Source organism: Hyposmocoma kahamanoa, unplaced genomic scaffold (genome assembly GCF_003589595.1).
Source record: "Hyposmocoma kahamanoa isolate Upper Pololo Valley unplaced genomic scaffold, ASM358959v1 144, whole genome shotgun sequence".
In the NCBI taxonomy this organism is placed as follows: Eukaryota; Metazoa; Arthropoda; class Insecta; order Lepidoptera; family Cosmopterigidae; genus Hyposmocoma; species Hyposmocoma kahamanoa.
In genome coordinates, this window is record NW_020653513.1 from 156798 (window position 1) to 178087 (window position 21290).

The window sequence follows — 21290 nt, forward strand, 5'->3', positions numbered from 1 at the left end:
TCTTTTTAATAATATACTTTTATTACCATCAATTACACACTAAATATTAATATGTTAATATTTAATTATCAGGTACATTAAAGAGTCTGGAAAAGGAACCCTTAAATTTCATGGACATGTCTAAAGATATTTCTCTAGTAAATAGTGACAATGAGAGTAGTATCGTTAATCCAACCGACGACGGTTCGATCGAACAATTACAAGAATTAATAATTGGATTACAAGACCAACTAAAAGCTAAAGATCTTCATGTTAAGCAAATTCAGACTACTCTCGACACGCAAAAGCTAACAATCGAAAGTCTAGAGAATTCTAATAGAAAATTACAAGGAATTGTCGATAGCTCTGTAGAGAAATTATCACGCATAGAAGGCGAAAATGAATACCTGAAGTCCACAATTATCTCTTTAAATTCAATTATAGAAGGACAAAATCAACACATTGAAACTGCTAAAAATAATATTGAGTCTTACAATAGCACCATACAAAAATTACAGAAAGAACTAGAGATCAAAGAAAGTATACATTGTGGGAAAATAGACGACATTGCATTGGAAACGATGATTGCTAATGAAAACAAGGTCATTGCAAATAATCAAAACTTGAACAATATAATACTGTCTTTCAAAGTAGCACTTGAATCAAAGAGTGACGAAATCAATAGTTTAAAAACATTACTAAAGGAAAATGATGAGCTTAAGTCTGAGAACATTACATTGAAAAATCAACTGAACTTTCAAGGGCGACAAATGAGCACACTCATTATAGAGATGGAAACTCTAAAAGAACGAATAACAGAAAATTTAGAAATGATTAGTAGGCTAATCACCACGGAAGAATTACTTAACAGTAAAGTATCCAATCTTCAGAAGCAAAATGAAATTTTGCAGAAAATGAATCAAGAAAAATGTATACAGCCTCAAAATTTGCAAGGCGATGAAAAACTATCAGTGGTAGTTTCTGAAATAAAAGTAAAGGAACAAGAAGCTAAACAGTTAAATGAAGAAATAGAACAAGTTCGCAACGAATTAATTCTAAAGAAACAAGAAACGCATGATTTAGAAAAAAATCTCGCGGGTCTTCAGTCCCAGGTTGATGAACTCACCGTTCGCCACAATGAATATGTAACTCGAGATGAAGGATTGAACCAACAAATTGAACAATTAACACAGGCCATTGAGGTGCTTCAACACTTGGTACAAATAAAGGATCAGGAAATATTGAGTTTCAAAGCACACATCGTTGAAACAGGTGACGACAAAAATAAATTGGTTTTACAGAACCAAGACTATTTACAGCAAATATCCTCTCTTTCAAAAGAACTGGAGATTGTCACCAAAGACCAGTTGGAGAAAAATGAAACCATTCGCAAATTGGAAGATAAATTATTTAACTATAAGAGTCTGAAAATAAGAATAGAGGAGTTAACCGAAGAAAAAGGTAAAGTAACCAACAATAATAAAGATTTAATGAAAAAAATTGCACACTTATCCGAAGAACATAATAAAGCTCAAAAGCTTTTAGTTGAAAAGGATCACGAAGTAGAAGACATGAAAAGAGAAGTGAACGAAGTCAAAGAAGAAAATACAGATATTAAAGCAAAAATTGAAAAAGTTGTTAATGAAAGAGTTGGAATTATTCTCAGCAATGAGGATTTCCCACAAAAAATATTACAGCTATCAGAATATCTAGCCAAAAATCAACATGACATCGAAACCAAAGAACAAGATATTCGTAATTTACAGATCATCTTGGATGAAAACGATAAAAAATATAAATACATTCATATGCAGCTTGAAGAATGTAATCGGGGTAAACACGATCTATTATGCAAAAATGAAAAGTTGTCTCATGAACTTGCCGTCGCTCAGAAAGACATTAAGTTGAAGGAACAATTAATTTTAGATTTAGAAACCAAATTTAAGGATGCCAATGATGCTAAAGCGGCGCTTCAATTACAAGTAGAAGAATTAAACCAGGCCAGTGCTGAGTTTATGCGTTGTAATGATAGCCTCTCTATACAGATCAAACAGTTAACTGAAGTTCGCGATAAAGTTAACAATGAACTTGAAATTAAGAAACAAGAGTTCAGCGCGTTGTTGTCTAAACTTACTGAGGAAAATAATCATAACAATGCAGCTCAGTCCCAAATAGACGAATTACAACAAGCCAAGTATGAACTATTGCGACGAAACGATAATACATTGCAACATGTTAAGGAATTAAACGAAGAAATTAATACATTCCAGAAAGAACTTGAAGTAAGGAACAACTATATCAACGATTTAGAAATAAAACTGAAAGAATCTGAAAAAAACAGCTGTGATTTATCTATCAATCAATTGCACTTTACAGAACTAAGTGACATAAGATATGACCTTGTGCGTCAAAATGAAAACTTGAAACAACATACTGCACAGTTGATTGAAAAATTTAATAACATTCGCAGTGAGCTTGATGTTAAAAACCAAGATGTCATTGACTTGGAATCAAAATTAAATGATGTAAAAGAAAACAATGAATATTTACGCAACGAACTTCTACAAAAAGAAAACCTGATTTCATCACTTCAAAATAGAATTACTAATTTGAACTTGGAAAGCCGAACCCTTACTCAAAACGAGCAAGTTGATATCAAAGACCGGGTAAATGAAATCTGTTCCTTCAAATCTGAGATTGAAATTAAAGAAAAGAAAATCGAAGAACTTGGGCACCAAATTAAAGGTTTGAAATTGACACTTGAAGAACAATTTAAAAAATCCAATGAATTGCAACAAGAATTAAAAGACGCTGTTAGCAGCCGAAAAACTATTTTGAAGAAAGTCTTCGATTTCGCCAAGGACGTAAAAATTGAACAAGAAATTAGAATTAAAAGCTCTAGTACTGAAGAAAATGACATTGATTGCATACTCGACGTTGTTCGTAGTCATGTAATTCCATTAATCACATCTAAAGGTAACGAGCAGGAAATTAAACAAATGTTATTAACAGAAAAGGAAGACATAGAAGACTTAACTCGAAAGAATGTGGAGCTAATTAGTGAATATTCAGAAATGGCAACAAAGAACCGGGATTTACACAGTGAACTACAAAAAGTTAGCAATTTGAATAAAGATTTACTAAACGCTACCGAATTTATGCTATATTTGAAATCGGAATTGTCTGACAAATGCGATGAGTTAACTGGTATGAAAACTAAAGTTAATTTTTGGAAAGGTCAATTTACTTGTTACCAAGACTTGATGAAAAAACAAATGATAGATTTACAATTAGAAAAGGATAATCTGGAAGACCTTCAAAGAAGTTGGCAACTAAGTAGTATTCGTCGTAATTCCCCACAAAGCCTTTTGACTATTTGCTGTAACAAACTCATAGAAACTTTACAACTTAAAGAAAATTTCGTAAGTACAGAACCTGTTGCTAAACTGCATCGAAGTGAATCTAATTTGGATATTTGTGACGTAACATTCTCGGACTCGAAATCAACTATAGAACTTCGTCACGTTGAATCCAGTACGCAAATTTGTTTATGTTCTGAACTAACTTTAGAGCTGCAATTGGCTAAAACAGAAAACGAGAAACTGAATAAAATTATAAAAGATCTTGAAACCTATAATAAATATCTACTCAAAGAAAAAGAAGAAGTTCGTAAAGAAATCCAGCAGTTAGTGGAGCCTGTCATCGATCTACAAAAGAAAATAACTAATCATAGAACTAACCTGTCTACTTTGACAGCTACTACATACGCTGAAAATAAGCTACTGAACTCTCAATTAAAAGTATTAAAACATTACCATACACGATACATCCACGTTTGTCAACGGGATATACCAGCTGTCAAATCTCAGTTGCATGAATTGATGTCGATTCTCAAAGACAACAGCTCCTTTCTTGATAAACAGAACTCGAGTTTTAAGAGATATTCTTTGCCTGACGTTCTGGATAATAATAGCATGATTACGAACTTTAAGAACGAGTCTACGTTAGATGGAGATCTTTTAATGTTAGATACAAACGTAACATTGACTACAAGTGCCGATAATACTCTAATAGGCCAAGGCTTATTAGAGTGTTCTCCAAAACCAGATCGAACTTGTCTTGACGTTACTCAAATACATTTTGATAGCGAAGTGGCCTGTCAAACTAACGACTTGAGTAAGATGATCGACCCATATACACTTTCCTCCCAAATTGAAAGTCTCACAGACGATAACCAAAAAATGATTGCTATTTTAGAAGCACTTACAGAAGAAAATGCAAAATTAAAAGAGGAAATGAACAATCGCAGAACTGAAACAAATTCTTCTCGAACTGTAGATACTCAAAGTAGTCCTATTAAATTTAATGAGACTTGTAATGATAGTATCTCTAAAATGGTTTCCGAGAAATGCAAACGTGAACAAGAAGTTGACAAATTACATAATCAAATGAAAAGTCTTACTCAAGAATTACAAGAAGCTGTGGCTCACAAAATTTCTATAGAAAAAAAGTATAACGACCTGGTTACAGAAATGCCAGCAGTTACTACTTTAGCAAAGAAACTCAGTGATACAGAAATTGATTGTCAAAATAAAATGCAAGAAGTTGTAAAATTGACTAAAGATTTAAGCAAAAAGAACAGTTTCATCAAAGAACTTCAGGAGGAAAATGACTCATTATCAACGCAACTCATGGAAGGTATAACCGAAGCCGATGACCTCAGAAAAGAACTGGATACGCTTAAAAACAGCTATAGTCATCTTATAGAGAAGTGTTCTCACTTAGAGAAAATAACAAAAGAATCTAGATACAATGACTATAAAGAAAATGATAAATGTTCTCAGTGTGCAAACAAAGACATTATTATACAGTCATTAAAAAATAAACATACAACAGCTCCACATTCAAAATTAAACAGAAGTCTCAGTGACTCTGAGAGTTCATCCAGACTCAACAAATTAAATACTTTACAAAGTGAATTACATGCGAGTAAAGAAGACTGCAAGAAAATCACCGAAGAAGTTTCGACTATAAAAAACCATTTAGAACAAAGTAATTTATCAATGTCTCAAGCTATGGATTTGGATGAAAGCATGGGCGAGTCCAAAATTTTCTCATTTTCTAAGTCTGATGAGCAGCACCTAAATAGATTTATGCCTAGCATTCCAGAGGAAAGGCCAATAGACTCCTATACTCTTGACAAAATAGATTGTATCAACTTTTACGCTGATAAAACCGGCATAGACAAAGAAAATCTCACTCATGATATGAAAATTATAGATGTTCTGGAATTGTTGTACGATAATCTTATTGCTAAGCATGGAAATGAAGTACAAAATTTATTTAATAAACTTAGAGATTTCGAAGACACGAAAAATCTGTTACAATCTCAAATTGGTAATATTACAGCAGAAAACTTGCAAATGACCAAATCATTAAAAGAGAAAGAAAACGATGTTAAAAATATTACGAATGCTTTTACACAAATCATCAGTAATATAAACACCACAGGTGATGTTTCTGACAATAATCAATCAAGCATAGTGTCACTTTTCAAGGACAATTACCTGGAAGTCATTGACAAAGCATTTGATCTGTCTAGCAAGAGCATATTTGAATCATTAATAAACAGTATAGATAACAAACACCAAAATGACTTGAAAAACATAATGGAAAAATATTCTAAATTACAAGATCAATTGGGAAGTGTCTTTGTAGAATTGAACGACGTTAGTAAAAATTTTAATGTTATCAAAGAACAACTATCCACTAAAGAAAACGAATATAACCTATTGAAAGACCAGAAAGAAAGAATCCATGAGATAAGTAACGCCGTTACTTTAGATATAGTCCAAAGGGACCACGAGTTAGGCGAGATAGTGAAGAATAGCTATGATAAATTGGTAGCATTGAAAATGTTAAGTGCTTTCGATATGAGACCAAACCTGACTGTGAATGAAAAGGTTAAATTGCTTCTTGATGGTTTAACCCAGTGCGTTATTAAAATAAAATCTGAACGGGATCAACTTCAAGAGATGGAGAATTTGAAAACAGCTTTTGAGGTAAAACAAACAGAGCTTGAATCTTTGAAAATGGAGTTGGCAGAAAAAGAAAGAAGTCTACGAAATCAAACAGTCTTGTACGACGATTTGAGCAAACTTTACCAACATAATTTAGAACAAAACAAAGACAAAATGGAAATGTTAAAGACGGAAATTAACGTGTTAAAAGACACGTTATCAAAGAAAGTAGAACTAATAGAGATTTTAGACGGTAAATTGAGCTCAAAACTGGAAGAAAGCTTTTCGGAAAGTATCAATGAGTTTATGCAGAAAATACAAACCTTGGAACAAGAGAATGCTAATTTAAAATCTGTTAACCAAATAATAGCAAAAGAGAAGCAGATCCTTGTTTTGGAATTGGAGAAGTCTGGTGAGATGATCAAGAATTATAAGATGGATATGGACAAGATGACGACTGACATTATTGTTTTAAAGGAATCAGTGTCCGAAAATATGGCTATTGTGGACAGTTTGACGCTGGAGTCCAAGTCTTTGCTAGAGAATAATGTACTGTTGAAGAAACAGTATGAAGAAAAGTGTCAGGATTGCTTGCGGCTTGAAACCAATATTAAGATTCTTGAGAAAACAGCTGAAATACAGAACAAGACGATTCTGAGGTAAGATTTATTTGTATATGAATAACTAATGAATTTGTTAATTCATTTTAACAAAATGATTCAAAATTTCCTAAACTTAAATGTAAAATTTTCATTTTTGTGTTCCTTTAAGATACTTTACAAAAGGAATTATAATTGACCCTTTCAGTTGGCATCACAAAAATACAGGGTTTTTTCTACATTTTGTCGGTTCGATTCCAAGATGAGGCAAGCCACTTTTTAAAAATTTTTAAATGCAATAATTATTACTTTTTTTTTTAAATAAAACAATGTTTCCTTGAAGCAAAATATCTTAAGTACTTTAAAATAAAATATTTAAAGTACTTTCCCTCTGTTCCCGTAGCCGTGTGACGTCCTGTAGAATACCATCCACAATGGGATAATAATATGTTATTTGCCTTACTGTTTTTTCTAATATACTATGGTATTTAGTAGTTTCTTCTAATATTTCATAGTTTCTTCTCATATTTTATAGATTACAGAAGAAGGATGAAGATGATAAAGCAATCACGGAGAAACAAATCGTAGAATTACAAGATCAAGTCAAGATTTCTGGAGAAGAAATCGAGAAACTGAAGAACTGTAACGCGTCTATGGAGGTAAATTGATTAATGACCAAGAACACTCAGATATTTTCATTTATTACGTTGTTAGGTTTTCGCGATTGTTACACATAGGAAATGAAATTATTTTTCCGGATTTAAGTCGCGTATATTTGTTTTGTCAAACAAACCAACATTTCGGGTCCTTTACAGGTCCCATGGTCAGTCAGCCGTGACCACGGGACAAATATACACGATTTAAATCGGGTAAAATAGTTTCATTTCCTGTATTTTCATTTAGTTTACTAAAATTATTTATTAAATTTGAAGAAAAGAATGTGTTAAATGACGATAAATTTAAAATGGTATGATTTCATAAAATTTCATTTTTAATTGTATAATCCATTTTGTCACCGAACTCGCATGTCAAGGAACTCGATCTAGCTGAATATTAATTTGTAGACTCGTATAGCTGAACTACAAGGTGAAATAGAGGAAGGGTTGAAACGACGTCAGTCCATAGAGGCAAAGGCAGAAAACACACGGCGCAGGCGCCAAAGTATTCATGATTCCATGAGGATATTATCTGATGAAGCAATTGGTAAGATATTTCTAACTTTAAATAGTGTCTATAATATTTGGCTACCCTGTTGTGTTTGACAACAGTGTATTATAATTCTTCCAAATATTGAACTATAATTTAAAGTGATCAAGCGCCCATAATACATAACCATACATAGTATGTGCATTGAGGTGGCATTTTGCATTTTATGCTTAAACTATATTAAGTAACGACAAAGGCGTTTTTTAAAAACTACTCCTAAAGTAATAGAGAAGCGGACTCAGTACCTATGGTGAAATAGTCTAAATAGTCTCTCGCCAGGACTGGTAGCTGTAAAGGTACTAACTGGGTGATAAATCTTTCATAGATTTCTCATAGATGGCGCTACGACTAAAAAGTCGTTGAAAAACCAAATACAAAGACACGACGCAAGCACATAGAAAAATTCGTGAGGTCGCGATTCGCGTTGGTATAGCGTCTGGCACAGTATGCAAGAAGACGTGTCGGTTCGAATCCGACCAGATCGAAGGAATTTTTTCCGAGTGTTCGATCTTTGCATTAATAATTATAACAAAGTAATGTTAGTTGTTGTCCATATTTTTTTTATGATACAGAGTGACGGGACGAATAAGTCGTGCGCCTGGTGGTAAACGACACGCCTGTCCATAACAGTTGCAGTGCTATAAATCGCAAAGATCTAAGGGGCACTGCCACTGCGCCCGTCACCCTGAGAAATAACTTAATAAGTTCCATTTGCCTGCAATATCACCGGCAGTCTTACCTTTTAAAGCCGACACGCGGTTACATTACTGTCTGGAAGCAGAAATATGTAAGTTGGCAGTACTTCCCTGGACGAATTCTTTCACAAGGAGTTCTACTGCTACTAAAAATCTTGAGTGTACCCGGACTCTCCTGAAAATATACAGTCTTTGCCCCTACTATTTACACTATTACAAATCTACTATTGCCAATATGTTATTTTGCAGACCACAACAAGCTAGAAGCGGTATTTGATTCTCGGCCGAAACCGGACGACTTGTTTATGGAAGTTGACGACGATAGTTCTAATAGGAGCACTCCACACAGGCTTAGCAAGGGGTAAGGAGCTCAATATAATTTGTGCTAATAAATTCAAGTAGAATAAGAGTGGTGGTGATAGCCCAGTGGGACAAAGGTCGACGATTCAAATCCCTGTGGCGGAATGTAGAATGACTTTAATTAATAAGTCACGTACAATCGATGCCCTAATAATATACCTGACGCTTAGCCGACCTTTTTTGCTTCGGAGCCTTCTTATACATTCAACAGAAAAGTGTAAAGAAATTTCAGCCTTTTTGTTCAAATTTGTATTTATGTATTGTAATTAAAAACTTTCTTAAGACTTCGCCGACGCAGCGATGCGTAATTGCGTAAATATGATCCCTTGCTGTATCATTATTACTAAAACTTTAGTTATGGATTTAATGTATAAGATATTTAAACATTCACTCTATAAACATATTCTTTATAAACCCGATTGCTTGTAGTTTCCTCCATTGAAAAAAATCCGAAGTTATCTCTAAAAACTAAATAAACCCTGAGTACGGCGCAGATACTTCACGGAAGGTCATCAGTTTTTGAATAATAACAAAAGTACATCTTTTCTATAATGTATATTCCATACGTGGAGGTTGTGTCACACGGCTGTAGAAACGTATGCCAGACATACACGGAGCTCATAGAATACCTAAAATTAATAAGTCATTCACTGATACAATAAGGAATTCATATCAACATGAATTGTACAGCTCACAGGTTAAAGATTTGTTTAACACTTTTCACAGTGTCTACTCAGAACCAAAGGGGGTATGTTAGAGTATCGGATGTTGTAAATGTTTTGTAGCTATACATCAGCCTAACGGTGAAAGAAAACGTGATGAAACCTACATGTCGAGAAGGTTCACAATCGTAAAACACACAGTCACCAACCCGCACCTTTTGACCGCCACTGAGAAGGACTAGTTATGTTTCCTAAACGCCAAGATGTGACATGAATTTGAGTTGAACATAACATGAAACTATGTTCTAGTTAAGTATGGATAAATAATGTTTCATTGACGCTTTAAAACGTCTATTGCGGTCAAAAGGTTGTGGCCATCGTGGCTGATTATAGCTTAAACCCCTATCCAAAGAGAAGAACTGTTCCCAGTACGGGAACGTATAATGAGTTATATCACAGTTGAAGGCATATATTTATATGTTCATAATTTGATTTCTACAGTCCTTGGTTTTATAAAATTTATTTTTAAATAGTATTTTATTTCTTTTCAGGCGAGACAGCTTCCCGTCTAGACAAGATCAGGTAAATTCATCATTTAAATTCCTAAAAGATTACTGCGTTAAATATCAGATAGAAAATAAAGATACTGTTTAAGTTAGATGAAAAAACTACTAGTTACAGCGTCAGTTAACTCATAGTAGCCACAGGTACACAAACTGCTACTTTCAACTAAGAGTCTTCACACATTATATATTTCTAGGCCCACTGTACCTGAAACGTGACTGTGAGAAACTGTTTACCATTAACGACAAAGAGAGATACAATACCCATACTTTTCCATCGAAATCGTATTAGTCTTCTATTGTCTGTCTTTTTGACGGCTGTGTATAATGGTTTAAATGGTTTAAGCAGCTAGTGATTACCAAAGGGGGTATGTTAGAATATCGGCTGTTGTAAATGTTTTGTAGCTATACATCAGCCTAACGGTGAAAGAAAACGTGATGAAACCTACATGTCGAGAAGGTTCACAATCGTAAAATGCAGTCACCCGCACCTTTTGACCGCCACGATTTGATTTGATTGCAGTCGATAAATATTCTATCAACTATCGACTGAATGTTGGTCACGCTTATGCAATAAATAGCCGAATTTGTTATATTGAATCATCCACAGACCACATTAATACTAGTAGAATCATCGTTTGGCTTACAATAAAGATTTAAACTCAGTTATTGGAACCAAGCACTCATGAAACTTTTAGGAACATTCGTTTTTCTTCATTGAATATTTAGCTTTTACTCAAGAAACGGTATCAATGTTGATTTTCGACCTAGCTCGGAAACGCAAACAAATTCGGTTCTAACATGCGCCAGCCGCACAGCACGCTCGCATCTGAACCAGGGCTCCGTCACTCGCTGAAAGTTACGCGATAAGTGCCTGCTGCTGAATGCGCCGACGTCGGCGCAAGCATTCAAACAGGTCTTCCATTTATGAGCATTCGGTTCCTCACGACTGCACACGGCTCGCAAAGTTATTTTCACCTCTCTGAGCACGTGCTTAGGTCCCTTTTTCCTCATTGTGAGTGCCTGGTGTCGTTAGTCAGATTTAGTAGGCTATTGTGGCATAGGTAGTTTCGATTTTGTATGAGAGTGTCCATGTATCTGTTACGTAGTAATTTGTGCCTAAACTCATAGGAGGGGGTCAAACCAGCTCGGAAACGCAAAGAGTAATGACTAATCTGATTTTTTCTTTCATTTATTATTTTGCCAAATTGACGGCCGGAATGTGTATAATGGTTTAAAAAATATTAATTATTATATACATTGCCTAAAGAAGCCCGGTATTGTATAGAATGACGAGGGATTCTATAGAATCCTTGAATTATACACATTGTACTTAACATCCGCTGCAGAGTGGACCACAGTGATTCAAAATACATCTTCGTCACATCTTTATTACTTAGGAAATGAAACTATTTTTCCGGATTTAAATCGCCTATATTTGTTTTTTTCAAACAAACCGACGTCTGCGACAGTAATCATCTGACAGGGAAACTTCAGCATATAAAGCAAGTACTACATGCGAATAAGTTGAAGTTTCCACGCCAATGCCGCGGACCTCATGTGAAACCACCAACAGTCGAGCGAAGACTTGCCATCTTACCTTACCTAAGAGGTGTTACAGACAAGATTGGAAGAGTCCTCAGGCGTGCATCTATCAAGACCTATTTCAAGCCCCTGAGGAAGATTTCTCAGTCCCTGAGACCCGTGTAATGTAACATCCCCTTACAGGATGCAGGAGTTTACAAGCTTGACTGTGATTGCGGTCTCTCTTATATTGGACAAACAAAGCGAAGTATTTGTACACGCGTCAAAGAACATATAACTGATGTCAAACACCGTCGCGTAAACAAGTCTGCAGTCTGCGAGCATGTCATGGATAAACCTACACATTTAATGAAGTTAGACAAACCCCAGGTCCTTGCAAAAGAAGTCCGTTATCCACCCAGGATGCTGCGAAAGGCCATTGAAATTAAAAAACATCCTAATTTCAACAGGGAAGATGGTTTCTCCGTAACACCAGTTTGGGATTTAGTATCTCCTCTAATGAAAAATCCCAAACAGACATAAGAGTGCAGTACTAATTAATATGCTTTAGTTTATTCTAATTTCTATTATTAATTAATAATAAATTGAACTTAATAAAAATTCATTTAATAAAATAATTTGTAAAACTTAATGTAGCGTAAATTGGAATGTTTTCTTTGTAAAATTAAAAATAAGGTATTTAATTAATAACTATTGTAACTATAGTGAAAAAATAGGGTCGTTTGCATCAATATTAGACATAACTGGTTGAAGACTGTACCACCTCAGTCCACCGTGACCATGGGACCTGTACAGGGCCCGAAACGTCGGTTTGTTTGAAAAATCAAATATACGCGATTTAAATCCGGAAAAATAGTTTCAATTCCTATGTGTAACAATCGCGAAAACCTAAGAACTCGATATCTTTATTACTTGTTCACAAAGAAATAAACGAATTTAAATTAGAATTTGAACGTTCGTGTGTCTTGTGTAGAGCGACTCGGAGGGTGCCTCGCGACCGAGCAGCGTCCAGGCGACGCGGCGCCGCCGTCAAAGCATCCACGACCAGCACAGGGGCTCGCTGCAGCACCCGGCGGAGGTCAACGGTACGGTCACAATTACATCATCTCTTCTTTCGAATCTACCAAATTTTCCTAACATTTTATCAAAATAAACATTACGTGAATGTGTTTAAGATATACTTTCCTAATGAGACTGAAATATATTTCGAAACAAATAAAACTACACCTTACAAGTGAGGTGTAGTTTTAATTGTAGTAAGTAAGTTTTATCAGCTGTTGCTTAGTAACAGTATAGCTCTTGTGAAGGAGTTCGTCCACGGAAGTACTGTCATCTTACCTATTTCTGCCGCCAAGCAGTAATGTGAGCATTACCGTGTTTCGGTGTTGAAGGTTAAGGGTGCTGGTGAAATTACAGGCACATGGGACTTGTCAACTTATGTCTCAAGGTAACAGGCGCAGTGGCTGTGCCCCTCAGGTCTTTGCGATTAAAAGTTGTGAGTGACATTGCAAATGCTATGGACGAGCGTGTCGCTTAACACTAGGATGACTTTTTTTCGGAAAGCGCAACATTTTGACGGATTTGATAGCTGAAAATGTGAATTTTGAAATATGTACATACAAACAATTACACTACACTTAATAATAAATTCTTATTCCAGATCATTCAACACTAAGGCTGATTGATGAAATGAACAACGCAAAAACTGTAACAACTGATAATAAAGACAGGTACGTTATCAATAACTTAGATAACTCATGGTATCTCTTTAGATAACTTTGTCGTTTCGATTTCTGAAATCCCTATTCCCTATCATATTCATCAATCATCATCAAACTATTGTACGTTCCACTCCTAGGCCCTGGCATCCTCTTTGGAGAGAGTTTAGGCTATAAATAGTTGGGGAGTTCACACTCCTTCCAAGGGTTGTGAACTTTCTTCGACATGCAAGTTTATTCTTTTTTTTCTTCACTGTTACTACTAAACATTACCTACTACTACCTACATTACTTACTACTAAACCTACCAAACATTCACAAATAAAAATGTACAAATAGATTACTAATGAGTGCAAGATATCTCACCGGCATGCAAAAATTGAATTTTACACTAATATATGAATTCTTCATGTTTATGTACTACAGTGTTTAAATTTATTAAACTATTCCAAAAGTTCTTTGGCGCACTTTTGTACGCATTCGAAATTGATATGAGGATACAAGTGTCATATACATATCACTTTGTCTAGTGTTGGGCAAAGTACGGACCGCAAAGGGCGTTAAGACGACCTGCCAACGTCCCTTCTAATCGATACACAAAATAACGTAGCACTCATTGACTTACAAATAAATGGACGACGGGTCTAATACAAAAACCACGAAAAAAATGTCTCAAGTCAACCTATTTAAACGTAGTGACATGTAAAGGAATATGAAAAAGCTAAAACGTTAGATTTAAATTGTAATGTCATCGCAGTACTGTCTAATTTTGCTTGCTTCGCTGTCAGTCGAACAAACGAAGACTAAAGCGTGAATGACGCTCTGTATACGATTTTAACGCCCTATAAGTTCGGACACTTTTTAGCGCGGACCCGACGTCCATATAATTGTAAGTCAATGGTAGCACTACACAAAAATATTTCAAAAGAAAATGCATTATTGTTCAAATTCTGGCCCCCCACACATCCCTGACTGTCCTTGCAGTGAAGTCGCCCAACTGCGGGAGAGTCTCGCGTCGTGCCAACGGGAGCTGGAGGAGCTGAAGGAGCGCTACCGCGAGCTGGACGACGAGTGCGAGACCTGCGCGCAGTACCTGCGCGAGCGCGACGACCAGTGCGCCAGGCTCAAGCGGGAGAAGGTCGCTCTCGAGGTGGGCCTACACGTCTTGTGAATGTGTACGCACCTCTAGCGCGCACGCTCGACTTTCGGATCAAGTTTCGAAATTCTACAAGTAACATTTTTGGAAACTGGAAAGTCAAAATTATTGATTTTTGTGTTAAAATTTTATATTTCGACTCTTTTATTTTGTTTTTTTTTATTCGGTGATGTCATTTGTGATCAGATAAATGTATTTTCTTACTTCTCAAAAGGTGTTTACTGAATGATTACAAGCGGAAATGGACATATGCGTACTCATTGTTTACGTCTATACGTATATTATACCTAATGCTATATCACACTATGTTAATTGATTATTAATATTGAGTCTATTTTCAGCACCAAGTAGCGGAACTAAATGAGAAACTAAGGGGCAATAAGAGCTTTAATACGAGTGCCATGAAAGTTACATTTGCGCACGCGTCTGTCAATACCGATGAAGGTAAGTGCTTTCTTATTTTTTCATTAAGTAATGATTTTTTAACGACTTCGCCGGTGGCTCAACGGTTTGTACTATGAGCGCTAGATGATGGGATCCCGGGTTAGAAATAAGGTTTTTTAAGTTGGTATTCGTCTGGATGTTCGGTGTAGTGCTCCGGAGTCAATTCCGTTGCCATGATCAGGGCTCCGTCACTTGCTCAAGATTATGCGATAAATGCAAATACAAATCTTTCATTTATGAGCGTTCGGCTCCTCACGGCTGCACACGGCGCGCCAAGTTATTTTCACCTCTCTGAGCGCGTGCTTAGGTGCCTTTTTCCTTGTAGTGAATGTTTGATGTCATACGTCAGATTTAGTAGGCTATTATAGCGTAGGTATTTTCGATTTTGTGTGAAAGTGATGTATCTGTTACGTAGTAACTATTAGATATTCTGTGCTATGGTGCACATAGTACAGTAATTGGTGGGACTATCGATTATTATTATTACTATATATTTTAAAATTAATTTTGTTGCGTCCTCACGTCAATGCACTCTGTGATTGACCGGGTAATTTCGACATTCGGAACTAGTCTGCCGCCGTTAATTGTGATTGCATGTGACAGTTTTTCAAAAATTTGTATTGTTTATGTATACTGCCGTGACCAGGAAAAAATAGCCGATCTGTCACAATTTTTTTCTAGGCGGATAAGGTATGAAGTTACCGCAAGGAAACAGAAGATATTTTCCAATTTCATTTCTTTATGTATTGTTTGAGTTTTTGTCACGTGCGCCCTTTCAACTAACGGCGGCAGAAATTATGTCCTTTTCAATACCAACCTATATACACCAATTGCAGTGCAATTGTGCATGGATCTCGTTTAAAAAAGCTATACGTTACTGAGTTAGTTCACCGAACCCTAACCGCAGGGTTCGGAGACTAGACTAGAGATCTTCGACTGTTTCACAGATTGGGCCAACCTTCACTCAGTGGTTGTAGACCGCATGTCGTTCGACGCCGAAGTCGAGAAGAACAAGAAACTCACACGCACCATCGAGGAACTTCGCTATAAGAAGCAAGAACTCAAGAACACACTCGCTAAGATGCAAAAGACTGCGGGAAAGCATATCCATTACAAGGATGAAAGGTGAGAGATCCTTCTCGCTTAATATACAGTGTATATGACTTGTTCAAATGTAGTACTAAGTATCAAACAGGAGGTGCTGACACGTAATCAAAAGTCAATGCAAAAAATTACTGCACGCAAATGTATTGGCTGAAGATCAGCATCTGAGTAGCTTGAAAAAGTCAAGGATTCTGAATACATTAACTTAGAATGCAATCAGCTGAATAATAACTGAGAAAGAGAAACCTTATTCCGTATTGAGGAGCGATGGTAGTGCAGCGAAAGAACCGCTACTCCATGGTGGAGTGCACTTATAACTTTAATTTGTAAGTGACGCATATTTATTTGTGAATCAATAGCAACACCTCTTACTAGCAGTGAAGAAAAACATTGTCACGAAACCTGCGTGCCCCAAAGAAGGTTCACATCCCTTGGAAAACGTGTGACACTTGTCCCCACATGCATTCACCCAGTGCGGCAGAGTATGACCAAATCTCTCTGTGCCCAGCAGTAAACGTATAGGGGGCTGATGATGACATTAAAACTTTAACACGGATATTTATTTATTTTGCTTATAGGAAGGTTTACAGCTGTAAGTTTAAAATGGTGTATAAAACTACAATATCAAAAAAATCTTATTCCAATAGTCCACATGTGGACATCAAAATTACAAACCAATAAGTAATACTGATCTTACATACATTTTTAAAGTTTAAAACAGTCATAAGTATAAATATCTTAAATATGTCAATTTCATATATCGACCCCTCCTACGTAAAGTATCGTATGTGGAAATTGATAAGTTTACAGGGGAGCGTTTTAAAGTTATGAATTCACTAAAACGAGCATAACACATGGCTTTAGCATTTGTCAGTTTTATTCGGCAAAGCCCGTTACTTGCATAGAGTGATCATCTAATAGATCATTTAACCGATATCTAGGATTTTATAATAGTAGCTCGTAGTAGCTATAATTTAGCATAGCATATAATTTATATGAGATGTTAATATTATGTATATATTAACATCTCATATAAAAAAAGTTTGAGCATACCTACAATTAATAATTACTACAAGAAATAATAGTTGTCCAAAGCAATTTAAAGTTACAGTATAACTTATATGTTCACGCTTCTTTGACCGATCGTAGATGGATTCAAAATAAGAAAAGATTATTTTTAATGAGGATACAATAAGTCGAAGCCGCTGACCGTTACCAGTACGATTTTTTAGTACGGAAAAAAATCGATATCCCTTACATTTTCTATGTTTGTAGCTTTGAACGAACTATTCGACTAGTTTTTACAGTTATGGCTCAAATTTGGTGAACTTAATTTGTATAAGTTTTTATCGATGCTTCCATTGAAAATAGCCCATTTTAGATTTAAGTTACATTTGCAGGTTTTAGGCCTTGTTTGTATGCAACTTTGTAAAATGAAGACTAAGTTTTAGCATTTTGTTTCAGGGAAATAGAAGCAATTAAAGCAGAGTTGAAAACGTGTAAAGAAGAGCTAGCAGAACTGAAGGAGCGGTACAAAGAGCTCGATGATGAGTGCGAGACTTGTGCTATGTACTTGCGCGAGAGAGATGAGCAATGCCGCAAGTTAAAAGAGGCGAAGATGGCGCTTGAGGTATGTCCAACTATTGCATTTCGACTGTGAACTGGCAACCGGTACTATCTCAATTTTGACAACTTTACAGGATAAGGAGATAATCATTTAATAGCATCTGGTTTATTAAATAAAAATACGTGGTGTGCATACATACATGTGTAATAAAAATATTTAAAAACTACGTGTTTTTATTTAATAAACCAGATGCTATATACATGACTCAAACAATTTTTTTTTCATCGTGTAAAGTTGTTAAAAGGCGCACGCAAACATAATCATAAACACTATGAAGTTAAAAAGATGTAACAAATTCTGAACTGATAATACAATTTAAATTTTACACACTCGTTATCGTTGAAAGTTTAATACTTTTATTGCAAGATTTGATTTGATTTTGATCAGTAGCTCCTTGTGAAAGAGTTCGTCCAGGGAAGTACTGCCACCTTACCTATTTCTGCCGCCAAGCAGTAACGTTAGCACTACTGTGTTCCGGTTTTGAAGGGTAAGGGTGCTGGTGAAATTACAGGCACGTGGGACTTGTCAACTTATGTCTCATGGTAACAGGCGCAGTGGCAGTGCCCCTTAGATCTTTGCGATTTGAAACTCAAATTTGCAGATGAACAGGCGTGTAGGCGTGTAGAATCAGGCGCACGACTTGTTCGTCCCGTCACTTGATATTACAAAAAAAAGAATAATATATTGAAATTTTATTCAACGTGCTGCTTGCTATCTTGCGGCTTGAATAAAATCGATAAACAGAAAATTGAAAATTTATTACAATAAGTCATCTTACCGATGATATGAAATACTACTACAGGTAATATTTTTGGTGCGACCATCATTTTTGCACTCCTTTTTTTCTGCGATTTTGCGAAAATCGCAGATTGAGCACAAGTAGGTCTTTCGAGACCTAATGTTGGCACGCGTTTGACGCTAACTAACCATTTCTACTGTATTTATTGTTCTATGAGGTAGACAGAATATGATAACTATATTTGTCTATAAAAGTTCCCTGTTTTGTGTTGCTTTTTATATTACTTTAAGTTATTATTATGAAAAAAGAAAAACAATTTGCGGAACAGTTCCAACCAGAAAAACAGAAAACGTTGATCGTTATAAATTTCTTAACCGACAACACGTAAATTTAAGTCACAATGTGACTCCTGATAATTAAGGGCGCAGTACGATCATGTCAGTTTTTAACTGCATAGTTATATTACAGGCGAAACTGGAGGAGTTTCAAGACCACGGCATTGGACTCTCAGCTCGAAAGAAGCGACAGAGTTTGTACGATCAGAACCGCAGCCCGGCAGTGGAACTTGTCGATGCTTCTACTGAAATCAGCGACGGTAAGATCCACCGATCTAAAAAATGAAGAATCGATACACAATAAATACTTTAAGAATATAATCGGAACCAAGGCATGCAGACCAACGAGTGAACAGCTGATTTTTCTTTCCAGATTTCTTTTAAAACATTGACTTTTATTTTGAGATACCATAAGTGTCAAAATCAAATATTAATTTCAAATATGGATCTCCAATATACACAAACATGGCTTCTGCCTACTCCTCTGGGAAAAGGGCGCGTGTTACACTAATTTCACAGATGTAACAATAGTCTCATCCTTTACACTATCCACAACTTTACGGACACCATTTTATAACTTCATATTTATTGACCTTTGTCGCTTACAGACCTTCTGACTTACCTAGTGGAACGAGACAACTCCCTAAAGGCAACTGATAACTTGCAGCCTTCCAATAGTGAATTGAAACGACTCAAGACGGTCAGTATTTTAGTAGCTTGTTTTAGTTATCGTCAGTCATCTTTACGTATAAGTTTACTAGTTAATTAATATGCCTGCTCATTGGAAAAAAAAACCAAAATGATATAAAGGAATCGTTTTATAATTATGCAAATTCGAACTAACGTTGTAAAACTTAAAACGCGGTTTACGCTGCGATAGAGTTGTGTTTCTGATATGCAAATTAATGCGAATTATAATATGCATGTAGTACGTACTCAGTCAAGAGCACGTCAAGCTTGACACTTAAGACTTAAATCCAACTATATGCCGCTTACGATAAGAACAGTCCCATATCAATCTACATAACTTTTGTGTATAGTGACCGTCCTTATCAACCTCTTGGTTATACAGGAAAGGCACTATGACTTGTGCGCGCACAGGAACCTTACAAGTTCAGGTTCTGACCCCAGATCAGCGTACAGGGTCCTCACAAACCGCTGTCACTTGACTTCATCCGGTTCTTCGAGAGGCTAGTGACCTGGGTGAGCCGCCCCGGAAGCACGTACAGTACCCTCCCTATTTTCCAGATAGGTACCGGAGCTGTAGTCACACTCACTTCCCGTTGCGCATTGCACAACTAGCAGTTGCCACCGCTAAGCCGTTGACTCTGAGTCCACTACCAAATCTCCTCATTCAAACAAACATGTCTGCAGCTAACACAAACCCTAGCAAGTCCGTATCCAAGTCCGGGTCCGCCAGAGACTGGCCCTGGCTGGGGGTCTGGCGGACCTGGCAAACGCGTATCACTGGCGGAGGGCTTGGCCCGGTCGCCCGCCGTACCCTGGTCTTGCCGTCGAGCTCGTAGTCTCTCCGGAAAACTCTCTTGGGTCGGAAGATAGGGACTTACGATTAGAACAGTCCAAAGTACAGTGTGAAGCTTGATGTGCTCTTGACTGTACAATCTCGTTATGAAATATTTTATTTTTTTATTCATTTAATTGGAGCCAACTGTTTTTAAATTACTTTTTATCGTAAGACAAGCAGAGCTGTCTATGATGTGAATTATATTCTTATAGGCTCTAGAAAAAGCGCTAAAAGACAAAGCAACTCTAGAACAACAAGTATTGTCAATGGGAGTACCACAACACCCGCAAGTTCATCCGACTATGTTCGTCTCCACTGGCAGTGCTATCGTCCAGGTAACTTCTTAATTTACTCTATATTCGCCTGCTGCCGAGTTTGAGCTTCAGGTCCAACGCTCAATAACAGACGCATCAATGTATTCAACTGTTGTATCTTTAAAATTTCACAGAATCAACAACTGACAGATGTGATGCGTGAAAATCAAAAACTGAAGAAGATGAACGCTAATCTTATTAAGATTTGCAAGAAACGAAGTAAGTCTGCTAATAATGAGATTAACAGAGAAAATGAGGACCCTGTAAGGCAAGACTGACGTAAAAATAATTGAGATATGCATGTGATTAGTATTAAATATGACGCCGTTTATAAATAGCTCGTTTCGTTTACTGCAGACACTAAACGATAAATGGTATCGTCGTTGATGGTAACATGGACTACATAATAAAAAGCGAAACGAGGCACTTTTGTTTAGCAATGGTTGTTCAGGCGTCAGGCGTTCTGCGTTATTGTTTTTATAATTAAAATTAATTACGAGACTATACTCTGCTAGACAGAGTGAATTTGTCTTGACAATTTTCCTATTTTTGAGTAGCTAATCTGAGGTTTAGCGCTATTATTACATTGAAATAATTACGAGGTAAATTAAAAGTCTTAGCATTTTTCTATTTATGGTGGTTAATGTCTACATTAAAATAATAACAATACTATTATAATCAGCTAGGCTTATTGCACGA

At 36.1% G+C, this 21290-nt stretch overlaps 1 protein-coding gene across 1 annotated transcript in view; it reads left to right on the plus strand.

The window, feature by feature from the left end:
- Window positions 1-21290, plus strand: part of LOC113240505 (kinesin-related protein 4-like) — a 42325-nt gene extending 21035 nt beyond the window's left edge. Inside the window, exons 14-28 of the mRNA XM_026477835.1 lie at window positions 73-6658; window positions 7134-7257; window positions 7663-7801; window positions 8749-8860; window positions 10073-10103; window positions 12603-12714; window positions 13290-13359; window positions 14332-14497; window positions 14845-14947; window positions 15895-16072; window positions 17516-17681; window positions 18886-19012; window positions 19361-19452; window positions 20490-20612; window positions 20726-21290. Coding sequence (XP_026333620.1) covers window positions 73-6658; window positions 7134-7257; window positions 7663-7801; window positions 8749-8860; window positions 10073-10103; window positions 12603-12714; window positions 13290-13359; window positions 14332-14497; window positions 14845-14947; window positions 15895-16072; window positions 17516-17681; window positions 18886-19012; window positions 19361-19452; window positions 20490-20612; window positions 20726-20869 — 8273 coding nt within the window. The 3' untranslated portion in view covers window positions 20870-21290. The remainder of the gene's footprint in view (window positions 1-72; window positions 6659-7133; window positions 7258-7662; window positions 7802-8748; window positions 8861-10072; window positions 10104-12602; window positions 12715-13289; window positions 13360-14331; window positions 14498-14844; window positions 14948-15894; window positions 16073-17515; window positions 17682-18885; window positions 19013-19360; window positions 19453-20489; window positions 20613-20725) is intronic.